General features: G+C 42.4%; 1 protein-coding gene across 8 annotated transcripts in view; it reads right to left on the bottom strand.

Moving 5' to 3' along the window:
• The window catches only part of loxl1 (lysyl oxidase-like 1), a 37,960-nt gene extending 36,281 nt beyond the window's left edge, over positions 1-1,679 (bottom strand). For 5 of the 8 annotated variants that reach the window (XR_008831373.1, XR_008831372.1, XR_008831371.1 and 2 more), the window contains exon 1: positions 42-1,679. Coding sequence is in view for 2 of the 8 variants with exons in the window: in XM_056412278.1 (XP_056268253.1) it covers positions 42-1,143 (1,102 nt within the window). In the remaining 6 variants the exon portion in view is untranslated. The remainder of the gene's footprint in view (positions 1-41) is intronic. The other 3 variants (XM_056412280.1, XM_056412282.1, XM_056412281.1) reach the window with 3 other exon arrangements.
• Between the last annotated feature and the right edge of the window lie 16,537 nt (positions 1,680-18,216).

Below are 18,216 nucleotides of genomic sequence, written 5' to 3'. Positions count from 1 at the left end.
GTTAGCTCACAAAACCCCCAAAACAAAAAAGCTTCCCATACCTGTCCGTTCTCGCCTGTACACACTCCCGACATTCACTCTGGGGTTCTCGAGGCCAGAGTTTGGAGAATTTCGGCCTCGAGAAACGGGCTGCAGGAAAGGAGGCTGGGGTCTTCCGAATGGAGGGAACTGTTCATACTGGGGGCTCCTGACTTGTGGTTGACCCGCTGGTCCCGTCCTGTGCACCATTCCTGGAGATGCCCGGTTGGCATCAGGGGCCGGGACGGCGGGACCGGTCCCCCCATTGAAGATGCTGTGGGTGTATCTGTGGTCCAGACCATCTATAACTTGTGGTTGGGCAGCGCGTGCGGGCGCCACGGGGTTGGGCCCGTAGGCGTAAGCCTGGTAGTACCGGTAACTATCGTCAGTGAAATCAGTGGGAGAACCTGGGTGCACCGGGGCCAGACCTCCATACCCTCCACCACCATACCCTCCACCACCATATCCTCCACCACCACCATATACCCCACCACCATATCCTCCACCTGCAACCGGCTGAAAAGGTGGCTCGTAGTTCCTAATGGGCCCGTCTCCAAAACTAGGCTCGTACGGTACTTGTTGGAAGGGAGGCTGTTGAGGAAATGGGTTCTGTGGGTAGGACGGTACGTACGAGGATGAAGAAAAGGACGACGACGAAGACGACGAAGATCCTGCGGAGGGCCGAAAGTGAGTTCCCGAGGATCCTTGGAACGGACTACCCCCTGTGCCGCCTGCAGTCTGTCTCCAGTTATCAGGCACTTGCCCGAATCCAAAAGGATGTCTCGCCTGCCCGCGGACCGTTTCGGAGGATCCTCTCGGGGGAGCCTGTCGGCGGACGTTGACTCTCAGGGGTCTGTGCGAAGAACGCGGACGACTGTCCGCCACAACTACCCTGGGACCTCGGTCCTGGGCCCCTGCTCCGGCGGGGACATATTCAGCTCCGCTGTTCAGCATTCTAAACAGCCGGCCGTTGTTCTCCCATTGTATCACCTGCCCCCAAGGGGTGGCGGCGGTGTCCAGCCCCTGGCCCGGACTCTGGCTCTGCTCCTGAGTCTGTGTGGCAACCTGAGCCTGCCCCGTGCCCAGCAGGACGAATACCAAACACGCCGCGACAATAGACGACATACCGGCTTCCAAAGACGCCACGCGGTCAAAAAAAGAAGAAGAAGAAAAAGCCCTCCGAGTCGACCGGCAGCTCAAAACTCAAACCACCTGTGGTTGTGTCAATAGAGCGTGTGTGTCTTCTCCCCGCAGGTACGGCTTCGGCGAGAGCGTTGAGACGGACGCGGGGTCGGAGAGCGAGCCCGCGGTCGAGTGCATCTGCAGGTCTTCACCGCCGGCAGAAGAGGGAGGTTTTGGAAATTGCATCAAGTAGCAATCACACCCAGGAGAGTGAGAGCGAGCTTCAGGAGACCGACCGGTGGCGTTCCCCGTCTGCCGCTGCGAGAGCGCGTCCGGACTTCCTGTCGGTGTGTTGGCTCGCGCGTCAGGAAGCTGAACATTGCTTTCTGCCTTCTGGAAGGACTCGTCAGTGCACTGCACGACCGCAAGCTTCTATTTGCCTGATTTCTTACAATGGGGCTGTGGAGAAAAAAAAGTCAAACTTTTTTTTTTTTAAAGCAGAGGTCCCACATGGCCCTAGTGCGAGTGATGTTTGCTGGCCTGCAGCAGCCAAGGGGCTCCGTGAGGCGTCCACAGTCAACATGACCGTCTGCAGAAGGCATTCCGACGCGGAGCACTTCTCACTTCTCACTTCCAAGGGTTCTGCTTTCTCTTCTCATCCCGTACGATACAAGCAGAGCTGTTTCTAAAAAAGTGTTTCGAAGCCTTGTTGTGCTTTTCGTCGCTCTCGACTTTACACCTTGAAGAAATTCAATAAGCGTGTGCGCCTGGGAAAGTACAGGTAACGGACACAGAGAACCAGACTGGTGCACTTCGAATAACAGATAACGGGTTAGTTTTTACTTGAAGTAAAACCTTTCATTAACCCCTTATAGGGCACTCATTGAAATACTTTTGACATTCTAAATGTCAACACTACAGTGCTATAGAGGGCACAACCATACTGTTTTACTGTTGTGACATCAAGAAAATAGTTTTTAAGGAAGAAAATCATCATCAACGAAGTTACCATATATGGTTACTCGCCTAGAAAATCATCAACGAAGGTGATGTTTATGTTGTGACATAAAAAGAAATTGTTTTTAAGGTAGAAAATCATCATCAACGAAGTTACCATATATGGTTCCTCGCCTAGAAAATCATCATCAACGAAGTTACCATATATGGTTCCTCGCCTGATGAAGGGTTTATCCATGTTGGTTTACAACAAGGTAACATTCGCGAAAACAATGAGCATCTCTCATATAATAATCCGTAATGTGACTTCATATGAGCAACAAATTAAATAATGTGTCTACAACACAACATGTTTGTGCTTGGTATGTTATGACATGTGGTCGGTCTGTAACCTCCAACCTAGGAAATATCAAAGTGAGGTCCATTAGGAAGGTAGAAAACCCTCCTCCCACCACACACACACACACACACACACACACACACACACACACACCTCCAGCCCTCATTCCCATTGCTGCTTGCAGGAAGCTGAATGCACACAAGACTTCCATACATGCAGAGCTCTGCAGAGAGACAGCACTGTGTGTGCTGCTGTGTGTGTGTGTGTGTGTGTATTACCGAGACCCTCACGTACACAAATGTTCTGAGAAACAAGTCACTGACCAACATTTTCACGTGGGATTTAAAACCGCTCGGTTACCGCCGGCCTCGATGGAGTGCCTCGTGAGTGCATGCAGACGCGATCTGATTAACCCCAGTTATCAGAGTGAGCAGCTTGCCAGGTGTTTCCCTTGGCACGGTTTGCATCGGGCAACGGCCCCAATGTGCCACAGTCCAAAGAGAGGACAACATCTCCGTGGGGCTGGACGCAGTCGACATCCATTTTACAAAATCCCGAAGAAAAAGAAACCCGACGCTCACGTGCCGATTTCATATTTCAGTTCCCTCCCACAAACGCACCAGAGAAGCTCCATCAGGATCCGTCCTGCACAATGGAATGAAGGGAGAAGTCTTCAGGGGGAAGAGTTGGCAGAGCAGAGTGCATCAATATGGATATGATCTCATCACTATGCATGTGATACTTCTGGGTCTACAGACATGAGCTGCTTTCTCAATGACTTCACAGCGACCGTCGTCATCACTTTACATTGTATTTATCCTTCGACTTAAAGCCCCATAATGGAGTTTTTCCCTTTTAGCGCCCCCTTCAGTTTTGGAGGTATTTAACGTTTACTTCAGTGTCGTAAATACCCAGTTCCGATAGATGCAGCCTCGCATACACTTGTATTGATGACCAGACGAAGTCAGAAACCAAGAAATGATGTCAACCGATAAGCTAAGAATATTCAAAGATTTTACATAAATATGACTGCATAGTTTTATTCATTGTGATATCGGAGATGAATGCTAACATAACCAAAAGAATGACAACATTTAGTTTAGATGAAATGCCGATCGCGTTTTCAGCCTATATACGTTGTTTTCTAAATGTTTGAATGTGGAGTACGTGTGATCGAATACAATATTGTTGACAACACCAAAAAGCGACATAAAAAATCTACCCTTATACTGGAGCTGCGAGCGTGGACTGGCACTATATGACATTGCGTAATCACTGCCAGAAAGCAGGTCGAAGTCCATCCGCCCCGGATCGGGCGGCTCCAGAATCCTACATAGCGGAGTTATTTCCCCACAGACCCCCGATGGCGGAGGCGCAAATCGCCATATTAAAAGTCATTGTAGTGGCACAATTTTTTTCAAGCTGTTATTTTAAGGTACAATTGTTGCATAATGTTACTTTAAACTCAATTAGTTCTATAAAATCAGCCGGGTGAGAGCAGTCGAAGTAAGAATAATGTTATTCTTTCTTACAACTTTTATGCTTGCGCTCTATATTCAGATTTGACGAACGCCACCTCGAGCATCTGTTCGTTTGTGACGTTTCTTCTTATTTTTACCCCGTGGAGGGGATTTAAAAAGCTTGAAAGTGACACAAAATGGAGGAATTCCTCGAGGAAGGACATCGTCAGATTCTTCTGGGCTTCCGCTGTCCCACTTTTGTTCAGTACTTCTTTCTTTTTTTGAAGACAGGATTCTTCCCATCTTTCTTTGGATCGGCCTCGTTTTCACCTCTGGCTCCTGCATTAGTAACACATCCCCTTTCGGGCTTTCTTTCTTCTTCTCTACCTTCTTAGTTACAGATTCATCCTCAAGAGACAGACATGGCTTCTTTTTTAAAAAGAAAGAAAGAGGGGGACCAACGGACGAGCCTTGAAATCTTTTCACTCGAATGTTCCACGGAGATTAGTCCCCACGTCACGAGGCGCGGTTCGGTTGTTTTTTTGTGCGACTGCCGCCTGCTGCAAACACCATGGACTCTGTGAAGTTGTGTGAAAGAAGGCATTGATCGTTGATCTGCCCGGCGACCCAGCGCGGGGGGGAGGAGACGCCCGGGCAGCCGGCCTCCTGCTGAGAGCCACCTTCAGACTCTGTGGAGGAAATAAATAAATGAAACACCTGGACCGACACTCCCTCTCTGGATCAAGACGGTGGGTGGAAGTTCTCATGATGCGGCAACAAACTTATGTTTTTTTTAGTTCAGGATTCTAGTGAAATAAGGATTTCGGACGATAATATTAATTATTATGGATATTTAAATGCGACCATGTACAGTTAAAACATAAATGTCACCATTTGATGCACCGTACCAGATTGTAGCTACGCAGATAATTTGCATATTTAGTCCCTTGACAGACCATAATAAACATGAAACATTAATAAACATGAAACAATAATAAACATAAAACAATAATAAACATAAAACAATAACAAACATAAAACAATAAGACACACAACAACAGTATATGTGGTAAGAGGAACACGAAATACACACAATGCAAAGCTACAGTACAGCACATTAAAAATAAGTAATACATACTATTAAAGTAAATAATAAAAAACATTAAAAGTAAGTAATACATACTATTAAAGTAAATCATAAAAAACATTCAAAGTAAGTAATACATACTATTAAAGTAAATAATAAAAAACATTCAAAGTAAGTAATACATACTATTAAAGTAAATAATAAAAAACATTCAAAGTAAGTAATACATACTATTAAAGTAAATAATAAAAAACATTCAAAGTAAGTAATACATACTATTAAAGTAAATCATAAAAAACATTCAAAGTAAGTCATACATACTATTAAAGTAAATAATAAAAAACATTCAAAGTAAGTAATACATACTATTAAAGTAAATAATAAAAAACATTCAAAGTAAGTAATACATACTATTAAAGTAAATCATAAAAAAACATTAAAAGTAAGTAATACATACTATTAAAGTAAAAAATAAAAAAAACATTAAAAGTAAGTAATACGAGTCGTAATAATTTAAGAATTTTTAGAAGTACAAACTAATGCGATATGTATCAAACTATTTCCTGATTTTGTGTCCTCTAAAAGTAAATTAAAGCAGAATTTCTTCAAACACCCATCAATCATAGTTCTGTGATCAAGGTGGACCAGATACACGTTCCTCTCAAAAGAGACGGCCGATCTCCATGCCAACGGGTTTTGGAGCGGTGCAGATTTGATGCTAATCCTGACAGCTGACAACACAATATTCAATAAAGAGAAGGGGTGTCATAATTAGGGGAAATATCTCTTTTTTTCTCATACAACACTCTTTCAACTTTGCAGCTGTCAGATGTTGCAAGAGTTGCACTTGTGGAAATATCCGTATCTGATCCTTCATTAATCCGAGAGGAAATCGTCTGATATACAAAATGAAAGATGGATGAGGAACATAAGAAGAAAGCAAAAGTTAGACTGGCTGCACATTCAGAATCCACTCACTGCGTTTATAGATACGGATTTAAAATGGAACAAAGCAGCTATGCTTCGGTAAACCTGTTAAAAAACGAAGAACTAGAACGGGCACTCGGTAGAGCGCATACCTTCACATATCACAAGATTGGGCATTGAATTATGAACATGTTGGCATTAGTTGCATGCCAATTGGATAAAAATTGACGGTAAAAAGAAGATTTTGACCTTTTCATGACCTTGACCTTTGACCTGATCGATCCCAAAATCGAATCAAATGGTCCCCGGATAATAACCAATCATCCCACCAAATTTTATGCGATTCAAGAAGATTTGGACCTTTTCATGACCTTGACCTTTGACCCAATCGATCCCAAAATGGATAATAACCAATCATCCCACCAAATTTCATGCGATTCGGTGTAATGCTTTTTGAGTTATGCGAGTAACACGCATATAAATAAATAAATAAATTAATTAATAAATACACGGCGATCAAAACATAACCTTCCGCATTTTCAATGCGAAGGTAAATATACGAAGGCCAAGTCTGTGTGTTCGACGTCGGACGTGATGAAGAACCACTTCCTGGAGTCGGTTGTGAATTCGACTCGTTCGGCGTGTCGTTGTCCTCCAGCTTTCCTTCCGCTGGAAAAACATTCAAAGTTTTGCCGCGGCTGCATTTTCATGTGGAACATTTCCAGCTATTTTATAAAAGAATGTTCCGGTTGATGGGAGGCGGATTCTCTTCATTATGATTATCACATCTAAAACATTTTAAAAAGAGTGCCCGAGCTGTTGAGAAGCATTGATTTTATGTAAGTGTTAAAAATAGGTGGGTTGAATTATTCAAACCCGGCACTAAAAATGAGTTTATGAGTGCGGAGGAAGCAGGGAGAGCAACAATGTGAATGTTATCTGTGGTTAGACGCTGTAATAACTGCTGGCTACACATCAGACCCCAATTGTCTTTCCTCTGGCTCTCCGTCTCCGACGTCAACTAATGGCTCACATGCACAGTCCTCACTTCCACTTCCACAGCAGCTGAAGAGCACGTCGGGCCGCCCGGCCTTTGATGCGCCCACCTGCTCTCCATTAATTCAATTTCCATTCGAGGAGAGTCATCAGGCACCTGCGCTCAACAGAATGCAGAGACAAGTATTTAGGGCACAGATCACACGGGCGGAAACAACCGGAGGAAAAAAATCCCCATTAAATAAACAACAACTGGATGTTTTCTGCATGTTTTTCCACAAGTCCACAAAAAAAATTTAATTTCATATTGATTCAAGACACGTGAAATCCATCTGGAACTAATATATGCCGGATAGTCAGGATGACAGCATTTCAACATTATTCCATAAGTCTCTTTTCCACATCTCCTGTCAAATAAAAATGGGACAAAATACCCAAATAAACTTTGAAGACACTAAGAGAAGGATTATGTTCCACCCTGAAGTTAGTGAAAGTATAATTATTATCACACGCATGCTCAATGTGGATATGTGTTATATAAAAATCTATGTTAAAAGCTAATACACCTGCAGCTAGGCAGGCGAGGATATTGTTGTTGTTGTTGTTGTGTATTTTATTCAGTCAATCATTGCAATACAATAATATTCTATATAATATACAAAATAGAAAGACTGAAAAAGTAAAGGTAGATGCAAAAAATGCTTTTATATTCCTATCCTAAATTGTTATAATCAAATACATCAGAAAATTAATATAAAATAAAGAAAAATATTAAAGAAAATAAAAAATTATATATATATATTATTTATTTATTAATATACTGTATATATATATATACACACACACACGTCTTCCATATACATACCTCTCAATCACACTTAAAACCCTCAAAAATTATTTTATAAATAATCCTTTTGAAAAATGAGTTGACCATTCATACATCCATTTTAACGTTGTTCCATAATTGGACTCCTACAATGTACATCTTCTTTTAATCCATTTTTTAGCCTTTTGTTGGCAGTAACACTTCATCGTGCACATTAAAGCAACATATCATTGAGCATATGTCGGAGTGACAACTCCTCTTTTCTTTGTGGTATTCTCATGTTTGAGTTAAATTGATGGTTCCCAGTTGGATCCTTTTGGACCCGTCACGTTGTTGTTTAGGTTCTCCTGGTGATCGATCCGTCTCCACTGTTCTCCACAAACTGGGAACACGTTTACTTGAAGGAAGACAAATGAGCTAATTCTGTTTTTAGGGCATTAAGTTCACAGGGCCTTAAAAAATACAGTGTGTCAAGAAAGTGAGATTATTACCTTTGCATTGAAAATGCGGAAGGTTATGTTTTGATCGCTGTGCATTTATTTATTTGTATGCGTGTTACTCGCATAAGTCAAAAAGTATTAAACCGAATCGCATGACATTTGGTGGGATGATTGGTTATTATCCGGGGACTATTTGATTAGATTTTGGGATCGATCGGGTCAAAGGTCAAGTTCAAGGTCATGAAAAGGTCAAAATCTTCTTTTTACCATAGCGTGGTCAATTTTTATCCGATTGGCATGCAACTAATACCAAAATGTTCATAATTCAATGCCCAATCTTGTGATATGCGAAGGTATGCGCTCTACCGAGTGCCCGTTCTAGTTTAAAAAAGTGATTGTAAATTGCTCAAATTTAGTGAGACATTTAATATTTTCATAAAAAAGTTAACAGCTTAAAAGTTCTTTTGTATTTAGGATGAAACCTCTTCTGGTCTAGAAAGCAGTAGATGTGTTCATTTGACTGTACATTGTTGTATATTTATATACAATATATATATAACATACGTATATATTTATTATAACTCCTTCGTGTATATCCTAAATTCCCCGCTCTGGGGATCAATAAATATTTTTGCTTCTGATATTTATTTAAACTTTCCTTGCCGGAGAGAGGGAGGTGTGTCTCGCTGTATTGACCCAAAATCTTAAAACAACAACAACATTCAATTGAGGGATGCACAGATGTGCATTCACACATCCGAACACAGATAGTTCACACAGAAACATGAAGGTGCCATCTGGAACCGAACACGGCTCCTCAGAGTGACGTCGTAGAACAGAGGCGTCAAACTCATCGTCCCCGAGGGCCACATCAGCGTCATGGTGGCCCTCATAGGGCCGGCTGTAACTGTTTATTTTATGTAGCTCAAAATTACAAATGTGCCTCAGAGGGCTTTACAGTCTGTACACGTACGACTTCCCTGACCTTTGACCTCAGATGTCGGTTCAGGAAAAACTCCCAAGAAATCTAAAAAAAAATAGCTTCACGGGGAAAAAAGTGAAGAACCCTTCAGGAGAGCAACAGAGGAAGAACCCTCTCCAGGATGGACAGGAGAATAGATGTCATGTGACCAGAAGGAATCATCACAGAGTTACATAAACACATTCAATGAGTATGATGGAGTGTATGAATAGTTGGTAGCAAGGCCCAAAGGAGGCAGGGCCAATTAGGAAGGAGGCCAGGCCCAGGGGGCAGGATTCAGGAAGCAGGGGCAAGGAATCAGAGGGCGGGGCCCAGGAGCCAGGACACAGCCAGGTCCAATGGACCCTTTGAGGTCGAGAAGGCACAACGACTCCGGAAAAGAAGTAGAGTTAGGAATGTGTGAAGGAGAGACGTGAATTCATCATTAAGGAGAGAGGAGAGGAGAGAGGTGCTCAGTGTATCCTAACAGTTCCCCAGCAGCCTATCAGCCTATAGCAGCATCTCTAGGGGCGGGACCAGGTGACCCTGATTCAGGCCTCACTATAAGACCATCAAGAGGAAAGTCTTCAGTCTACTCTTCATCCAGGATAGATGAAGCTCACTGCACAGAACATTTTAAATGTTTTTATTTACATGTATTTACAAATGTCACGTTCAGACTCGTCAGGAGCCTGTTTGTCCACTGTATATCATATCTGCATTGCACTTTGTTTTGTGTATATATATATACAGGACTGTCTCAGAAAATTAGAATATTGTGATAAAGTTCTTTATTTTCTGTAATGCAATTTAAAAAACAAAAATGTCATGCATTCTGGATTCATTACAAATCAACTGAAATATTGCAAGCCTTTTATTCTTTTAATATTGCTGATTATGGCTTACAGCTTAAGAAAACTCTAAAATCCTATCTCATAAAATTTTAATATTTCCTCAGACCAAGTAAAAAAAAAGATTTATAACAGCTGAGTGTTTGTCAAGGCTCAGGAAACCCTTGCAGGTGTTTCGAGTTAATTAGACAATTCAAGTGATTTGTTTAATACCCTACTAGTATACTTTTTCATGATATTCTAATATTTAGAGATAGGATATTTGAGTTTTCTTAAGCTGTAAACCATAATCAGCAATAAATCAGAATAAAAGGCTTGCAATATTTCAGTTGATTTGTAATGAATCCAGAATGCATGACATTTTTGTTTTTTTAATTGCATTACAGAAAATAAAGAACTTCATCACAATATTCTAATTTTCTGAGACAGTCCTGTATATATATATATATATACACACTACCGTTCAAAAGTTTGGGGTCACTTAGAAATGTCTTTATTTTTCAAAGAAAAGCACTGTTTTTTCAATAAAGATAACATTAATCAGAAATACACTCTATACATTGTTAATGTGGTAAATGACTATTCTAGGTGGAAACGTCTGGTTTCTAATGAAATATCTCCAGAGGTGTATAGAGGCCCATTTCCATCAACTATCACTCCAGTGTTCTAATGGTACATTGTGTTTGCTAATCGCCTTAGAAGACTAATGTCTGATTAGAAAACCCTTGTGCAATTATGTTAGCACAGCTGAAAACAGTTATGCTGGTGATATAAGCTATACAACTGGCCTTCCTTTGAGCTTGAAGTTTGAAGAACAAAATGAATACTTCAAATATTAATCATTATTTCTAACCTTGTCAATGTCTTGACTATATTTTCTATTCAATTTTCAATTCATTTGATGAATAAAAGTGAGTTTTCATGGAAGACACGAAATTGTCTGCATGACCCCAAACTTTTGAACGGTAGTGTATATATATATATATATATATATATATATATAGATCTGAATATTTAAAAGTTCTTTATTTTCTAAAATGCAATTAAAAAAAAAAAAAATTAATTATCAATCAACATTACATATTGTTAATATTATTCTTTATGGCTTATTTTATTAATATTAATAAAAATCAATTAAACAAATAAATTAATAAAAATCCTACCAAAAAAAAAAAAGATTTAAAAGACCAATAGACCAGAGCTCAGGAGTGAAAGGCAGGTGGTTTCAGTTAATTAGACAATTCAAGTGATTTTGTTAAATAATAACTATTTAATTTTTTTAGTATATATTCTATATTTATATTCTAATATTTTGAGTTTTCTTATTTGGTGTTTACAATTGCAAATATTAAAGAAATAAAAGGAACAATATATTTGCAACATTTTGTAATGAATAATGAATCAGAATGCATGACATTTTTTTGTTTTTAAAAATTAAAGAAAAAATCATCAATCATCACAAATCTTCTGAGACAGGAGTATATACTGCTTTCTTTGCACTGCTGGTCTGACATTTCGTTGCCTCTGTACTTTTACAATGACAATAAAGTTGAATCTGAATATCTCGATGGCTCTTTTAGATGACGGTGTTCACTCCTCACACACCGAGAGAAACGGAGGGGATATTAATCCGCTCATACGATGATCGTAAAGTGTGAGTTCAGGACCTGTAAACCTCACCTTAGTTACACACTTCAGAGGCGGAGGGGGGGGGGGGCTAATTTGAGTTTAGCTCCCCGATGGCGGTGGCCTTTTACACACACACACACACAGCGCAACCTGGCGGGAAGGACACGGAAGGCAACTCACAATCTAAATCAGAGATTATAATGCAAACAGCCCTGCGGGGCTCACTAATGACTAAGGTGAGCCCGAGATGCAGCTTCAGTCCCGCTTTCGGAATATCAATTAGATCTCTGGGGGACACGGCGGACGGGAGGAAGTGACCGGCATAGTAAGCGCCTGCCTCTCTCGTCCGTGGGCACACGCTTACGCACCGCGAGGACTGCCGGGAGATATCGAGCAAAAGAGAGGGAAAACAAAGTCGAGATTGGGTACCGTTGGTGTAGGCGGGGGATGGGGAGGGGGGGGGGAGGGGATGCAAGGTGATGCAAGAGAGAGAGAGAAATCCATTGTCATGTGTTTTTCGAAAAAAGAAAGAGGAGCCTGGAAATGTGTTGCAGCAGGCTATTCAATTAGCTCCAGAGATCCAGAGCTGGTCCCCAGAGAGTCATCTCCACAAGACGTGGTGTGTGCTGGAGTCTGCACACGCCACACAACTACCCTTCCTCTGTTCTCTCTTTCTCTTTCCCCCCCCCGCCTTACATTGCATTCTATAGACAACACAACAAAGTCCTCGCAATCAGATCCTGGCTGAGTCGGGATACCGAGACATGACAGCAGGGGCTGAATCTGAAATCACCTCACACACCTCCGCTTGATATTGTTTAAAGGGGACATATTATGAAAATTCCACTTTTTTAGTGCTTCTATACGTTAATTTGTGTATCTGGCATGTCTCCCAACACAAAAACGCTGGGAAAAAACAACTCACGCGGCTTGTTGTGGTTCCTCTATGTCAGAAACGATATGCTTGAGTGCGTCCAATGGGATCACCACCAACGTCGACGTAGATTTTGAAGCACGCCCATGTAGGGAGTCTGGCTACACGGCCTTGGACCGCCCCCACCACAAATTTGCAGGTCAAGTTTATTAGAAAGTTGTGTTCATATTACAGACATGAGTCATCAAATAAGTCATAAGTCATCAAATACAACGATTTCATAAGTAAACAAGGTTTAAACGCTAATTGATGGAGGTAAACACGTTACCCCCGCCCCTGCTTGGTCACTTACTGTTGTCAGATAACACTTTAGTTTACAGATGGAACTTTACTCATGTAGCATTTATATCTTCATGGCGTTCCCGTTACTTGCATTTACACAAACACTTTCACAAACAGTAACTTACATAAACACACTGTATTTGCTACATACTCATACATGCACAAACTATTCACGTACTCGAATCTCTAGCACCACTATGCTCTCAAAACCGCTAACAAGACTGTGAGACCTTAGCCAATGTACAAACAAACAAAAATGGAGAAGTGACATTCAGAAACGTCCTGTTGAGCCCTAACTTCTGGAACTTGTTCGGGAGCCTCTTCTTGTTCAGGGTCTGACTGGTTCAAAACGATATGGTTGCACGACGCTATCTTCATCTGCAGTAGCCATATTTCTACAAAAGTAATGGCTAGCCGGGCAGGCAGCAGCTCGGCGAGCGCATCTCGTGGAGGAGGGGGAGGGGAGAGTGGGGAGCTGGCTCATTAGCATTTAAAGGAACAGGCACTCAAAACAGGTAAATCTGTGGGGAGGTGTTTTTGGTAAAAAGGGTGCTGTTTGAAATGATTCTTGTGGTATTTTGACCAAAATATGTTACAAACATTTCATTAAGACCCCAAGGAACCATATCAACTTGTGGAAAAATGGGCATACGATGGGTCCTTGAAGGAGAAAGCGTCATCAAAGGCCCTCCTCTGTACAGAAGCTACTCACACACACCTCACGCGCAGAACAATGAGAATGGAAAAGCCTTCGCTCGCTGGATCTGTGAAGGTGTGGAGTGAACTATCACTTTGAGGGCCAAATAATGTTGTTATGCTATGTGTGTGATGCAATGCGTGAGCTAGAGGCCCATTAACAACTGGATAATGGCCCTCTGGGTGCAGAATGTGGTGGAAGGACTTAAGATCCGCACTTCCAGCCTGCAACCGTCGATTTATCTGGTTGGTTTCTGTCCGTTTTTCTCGTTAGCTAACATAGCGATCATTAGCTAACGTAGCGAACGTTAGCTTGATGGTGAAAACATCGTCTCCTGGTGACGTTGACCATTTCTTACTTTATTATAACTTAAGATCCTCACTTCCAGCCTGCAACCGTCGATTTAGCTGGTTGGTTTCTGTCCGTTTTTATCATTAGCTAACGTAGCGATGGTTAGCTAATGTAGCGATATTTAGCTAACGTAGCGAGCATTAGCTTCATGATGAGAACATCGTCTCTTGCTGACTTTTACCATTTCTTACTTTATTATAAACGTGTTTTGACCTGAAAAACATTTCCCATAATCATAAACACCAGTTAAGCATATACACATTTGTACTTTTTTTGTCATTAGAACTATTTGTAATGTGAAGCCTTTCAACCTAAATACCTGTTTCATAGTGGAAGTACCCAATTGGGGGACTTTTTAGACATTGTGGTCAAACTGTCTAAAATATTATAATCAACATCAGAAAATATATTGATGTTGGACATCAAATTAAATAACACAACTTGGGCTAAAAGAATCAATAAGACATTCTCAGACACCAACTAAAATAATTATTAAAATACCATAATCATAATTTTGTCAGGAGTCGGCCCACTCACAACGTTTCCGGAACTAGCGACACGTAGCTCCGTGCTATCGGAAAAAAACCGAGATATTAGACATATATATGTTTTTTACACATCTGAACAAAAGCTCACATGTGTTGCCTTTATTATTACACCAGCATTATTCAAATAGTTGTTCTGGTTGCAGAGCTACACCCTTTTTAGTTTTGGTATGTTATTTCGAGCGGAAACCTACAAAAATCGTGTGGTGTGCAAAAGGTTAAACCTCCTGCTGACGGATGTGACTGATTCACGACATGTTGACGTGAGGCGTAAACACATTCTCACTAAACCAACTGGTCAAACACCACAGTGCGGTCACTCTATGCTTCAAACTGTGACGCTAGAGTTATGTTTTTAAAATAAACTTCTGTGTTACAGGAAATGTACATTTCACCGTTCATTCAATGTATAATCCCTTTTCAAAATGAACTGCCAACGTGGTTTTATGTTGGATGGCTGGCGGCGTTTTGTATTTATATTGGTGATCAACCGTGTGAATAGATGATCGGGTGAACTAGTCGGGGTAGCAGGCTCCTTCTGACTCCTATACATCAGAATGATAACCACTGGTAACGCCCATTCACTGTTTAGCTAACGGTAATTCCATCAAACAAGGTTTCCATCTTTTTCGACATAAATTGTGGGGTTATTGTGGATTTGGTGCACTATTCCTTAAATGTCCTTGATAATCTGTAGGTTGGTATGTATACTAATGGTTAGCACTAACATCCCAATTGTCATGATCTGGAGTTTGTGTCTAGTTTTGTGTCTTGTTTTGAAGTCCTTGTGTCATCTGTCTCCCTGGTCCTGAGTGTTTCCTTCTGTGTGATTGCTGGCCCCGCCCTCATTGTGTCCACCTGTGTCTCGTTCCCCGTTGTCCAATCCTCTCACCTTGCCTGTGTATGTAAACCCTGTTCGTCTCATTCCCAGTGTGGCTTCGTACTGTTTAGTCTGCGTTTTTCTCGTTCCTGTCTGGTCTGGTCTGTGATTTTTGTAATTAAATAGTTTGTGGAGTAATGTCGGCGTTTGGGTCCTCTCTCGCTGCGACAACCGTGACCACACATAACAGAACGAAGCCACCAATAATGGACCCAGCCTTCAAACCCCAGATTATGGACTCTGCAAGATCCAGTTTCCGCTACACGGTTCCTGCCTGGCCAGCTTATGCTGATGTTCTTCTTGAGGAGATGTGGGAGTCCCTCCGGGCCCTGCAGTCAGTGTTGGCTGTTCCAGTCCCCGGTGTTCCGTCACCGGCTCCAGCCCCCGAGGTTCGAGTCCCCGGAGTTCCATCACCGGTTCCAGTCCACGATGTTCCGGCTCTAGACCCCGAGGTTCCAGTCCCCGGTGTTCCGTCACAGGCTCCAGACCCCGAGGTTCCAGTCCCTGGAGTTCCATCACCGGTTCCAGTCCACGATGTTCCGGTTCCAGTCCCCGGTGTTCCGTCACCGGTTCCAGTCCACGATGTTCCGGTTCCGGTCCCCGGTGTTCCGTCACCGGTTCCAGTCCACGATGTTCCGGTTCCGGTCCCCGGAGTTCCGCCGCCGCCTCCAGCCCGCGATGTACTGGTACTAGTCCCGGTGTTCCGTCGCCGGTTCCAGCCCCCGATGTTCGGTTCCGGTCGGTGTTCCGTCGCGCTCCTGTCCCGTGTTCCGCCTCCGCCCGGCCCCGGTTCTCCCCATCCCGCCTCCGTCCCGGTCAGTCACAGTTCCCCGTGTGCCGTCCCGTCCATCCCCGATTCCCCGTGATCCGTACCGTCCAGCCCCGGTTCCCCATGTCTCGTCACCTGGTCTTGGTCCCACAGGGACCCCATCCCCAGACCCCGGTACCCCTGGGACTTCCTCTCCTGAGCCCGGTCCCCTAGCTCCCCGCCCTTGTCCTCCGGCCCGCCTCGAGCGCCCCTTGGCCTGTTTATCATCCTGCGGCCCGCCCCCCGGACTGCTTCTGCAGCCTTGGACCCTCCTCCGGCTCCCCTCCACCCACCCTTGTGGAACACTTGGCCGTCTGGAATTCGTCCCTTGAGGGGGGGGGGGGGGGGGTACTGTCATGATCTGGAGTTTGTCTAGTTTTGTGTCTTGTTTGGAAGTTCTTGTGTCGTCTGTCTCCCTGTGATTGGCTGCCCTGGCCCTGATTGTTTCCTTCTGTGTGATTGCTGGCCCCGCCCTCATTGTGTCCACCTGTGTCTCGTTCCCCGTTGTCCAATCCTCTCACCTTGCCTGTGTATGTAAACCCTGTTCGTCTCATTCCCAGTGTGGCTTCGTACTGTTTGGTCCGCGTTTTTCTCGTTCTGGTCTGTGATTTTCGTAATTAAATAGTTTGTGGAGTAATGTCGGCGTTTGGGTCCTCTCTTGCTGCGACAACCGTGACCACACATAACACCAATAGGATTAATACATTAAATCCCTGTATTGTGCTATATAAAATGGTAATAAAAAGAAGGTAAAAGTAAAAAATAATACTAATCACATTTTTTTTTTTTGGAGTTTAGCAACTTCATACGTCTGTAAAGTGTCTCCACCTTCTTTCTCTCTCCCTCTCTCCCTCCCTCCCCCAGACAGAGTGATGGATCTGATACGCCATCGAGTCAGATTACATTATGCAGTTCTCACCGATAACAGAAGAGTGAAACAACTATTTTCTTTGCCCTTATCTCTCCCGAGAGGCTGTGTTTCTAAAAGAACAACCAGCCTCCCCGGCCAGATATCATTATTCATGTTGATCCGAGGCCTGATTACGCTTCTCGGGCTCGGAGCTTCGTCACGACGGTCAAGCAGTGGGACAAAAATCCCCCCAATAAACGTCTTGAAATCAAAGTTCCACACGGAGAGAATCTGCTGAGCAATGTGAAGCGTCTCAGTCGTGTTGAGGTGTTGAATGTGGAGCTTTGTTCTGAAATTCCACCTTTGAAAGCTTTAACGTCCGGGGTTAGGACAATAGATCGGAACTTTATTCCTCTTTGGGAAGAACCCAGATTATTAACCTCACACTCCAACGATTACGGGAACAAAATAAAGTTCACCGCAAATACAAGCCCCCAATTTACTGTGCACAGTGCAATGACGATACAATATTTTTTTTAATCGAATATATATATAATATATAATATTATGCAAAATAGCTAGAAGCGCCGGAGAGGGGGCGTGGCTTATCGTAGATCGGCCAGGAAACGTATTGATACGCAAGTTCAACTCAGTGTGAGGATTAATACACAAACCATACTTTACATAATATATATATATACAGTATACAAGTACAATTTAATTATTTCAATAACAGATGATAGAAGTAACAACTAAATGAAGGTCCGGATCATATGGATTCATGATGTGGTCATGTGAACAAGAGAAGTATAGGAAAATAATCTAAGTTATGTATTCTGTTTGTGCAGACATGTTAACTTAATACCAATTTGGGAAGAACCCAGATGAATAACATTATTAATGAACGATTATGGCAAAGCAATAAATTTATCCGGACATACAAGCTGTGCACAGTGTAATTCCTATATAATATTTAAAAAATAAAATATATATATAATATATAATATTAGGCAAAAGATATAGTGCCATGAAACGTAGTGATACGCGAGTTCAACTCAGTGTGAGGATTAATACACAAACCATACTTTACAATAATATATATATATATATATATATATATATATATATATACAGCATACAAGTACAATTTAATTATTTAAATAACAAAGAAGTAACAACGAAATGAAAATGTGATCGAAGGTCCAGAACATGTGGATTCATGATGTGGTCATGTTACCAAGAGAAGTATAGGAGG

Source organism: Pseudoliparis swirei, chromosome 4 (assembly GCF_029220125.1).
Source record: "Pseudoliparis swirei isolate HS2019 ecotype Mariana Trench chromosome 4, NWPU_hadal_v1, whole genome shotgun sequence".
NCBI lineage: Eukaryota > Metazoa > Chordata > Actinopteri > Perciformes > Liparidae > Pseudoliparis > Pseudoliparis swirei.
This window is presented reverse-complemented; position numbering and strand designations above follow the sequence as displayed.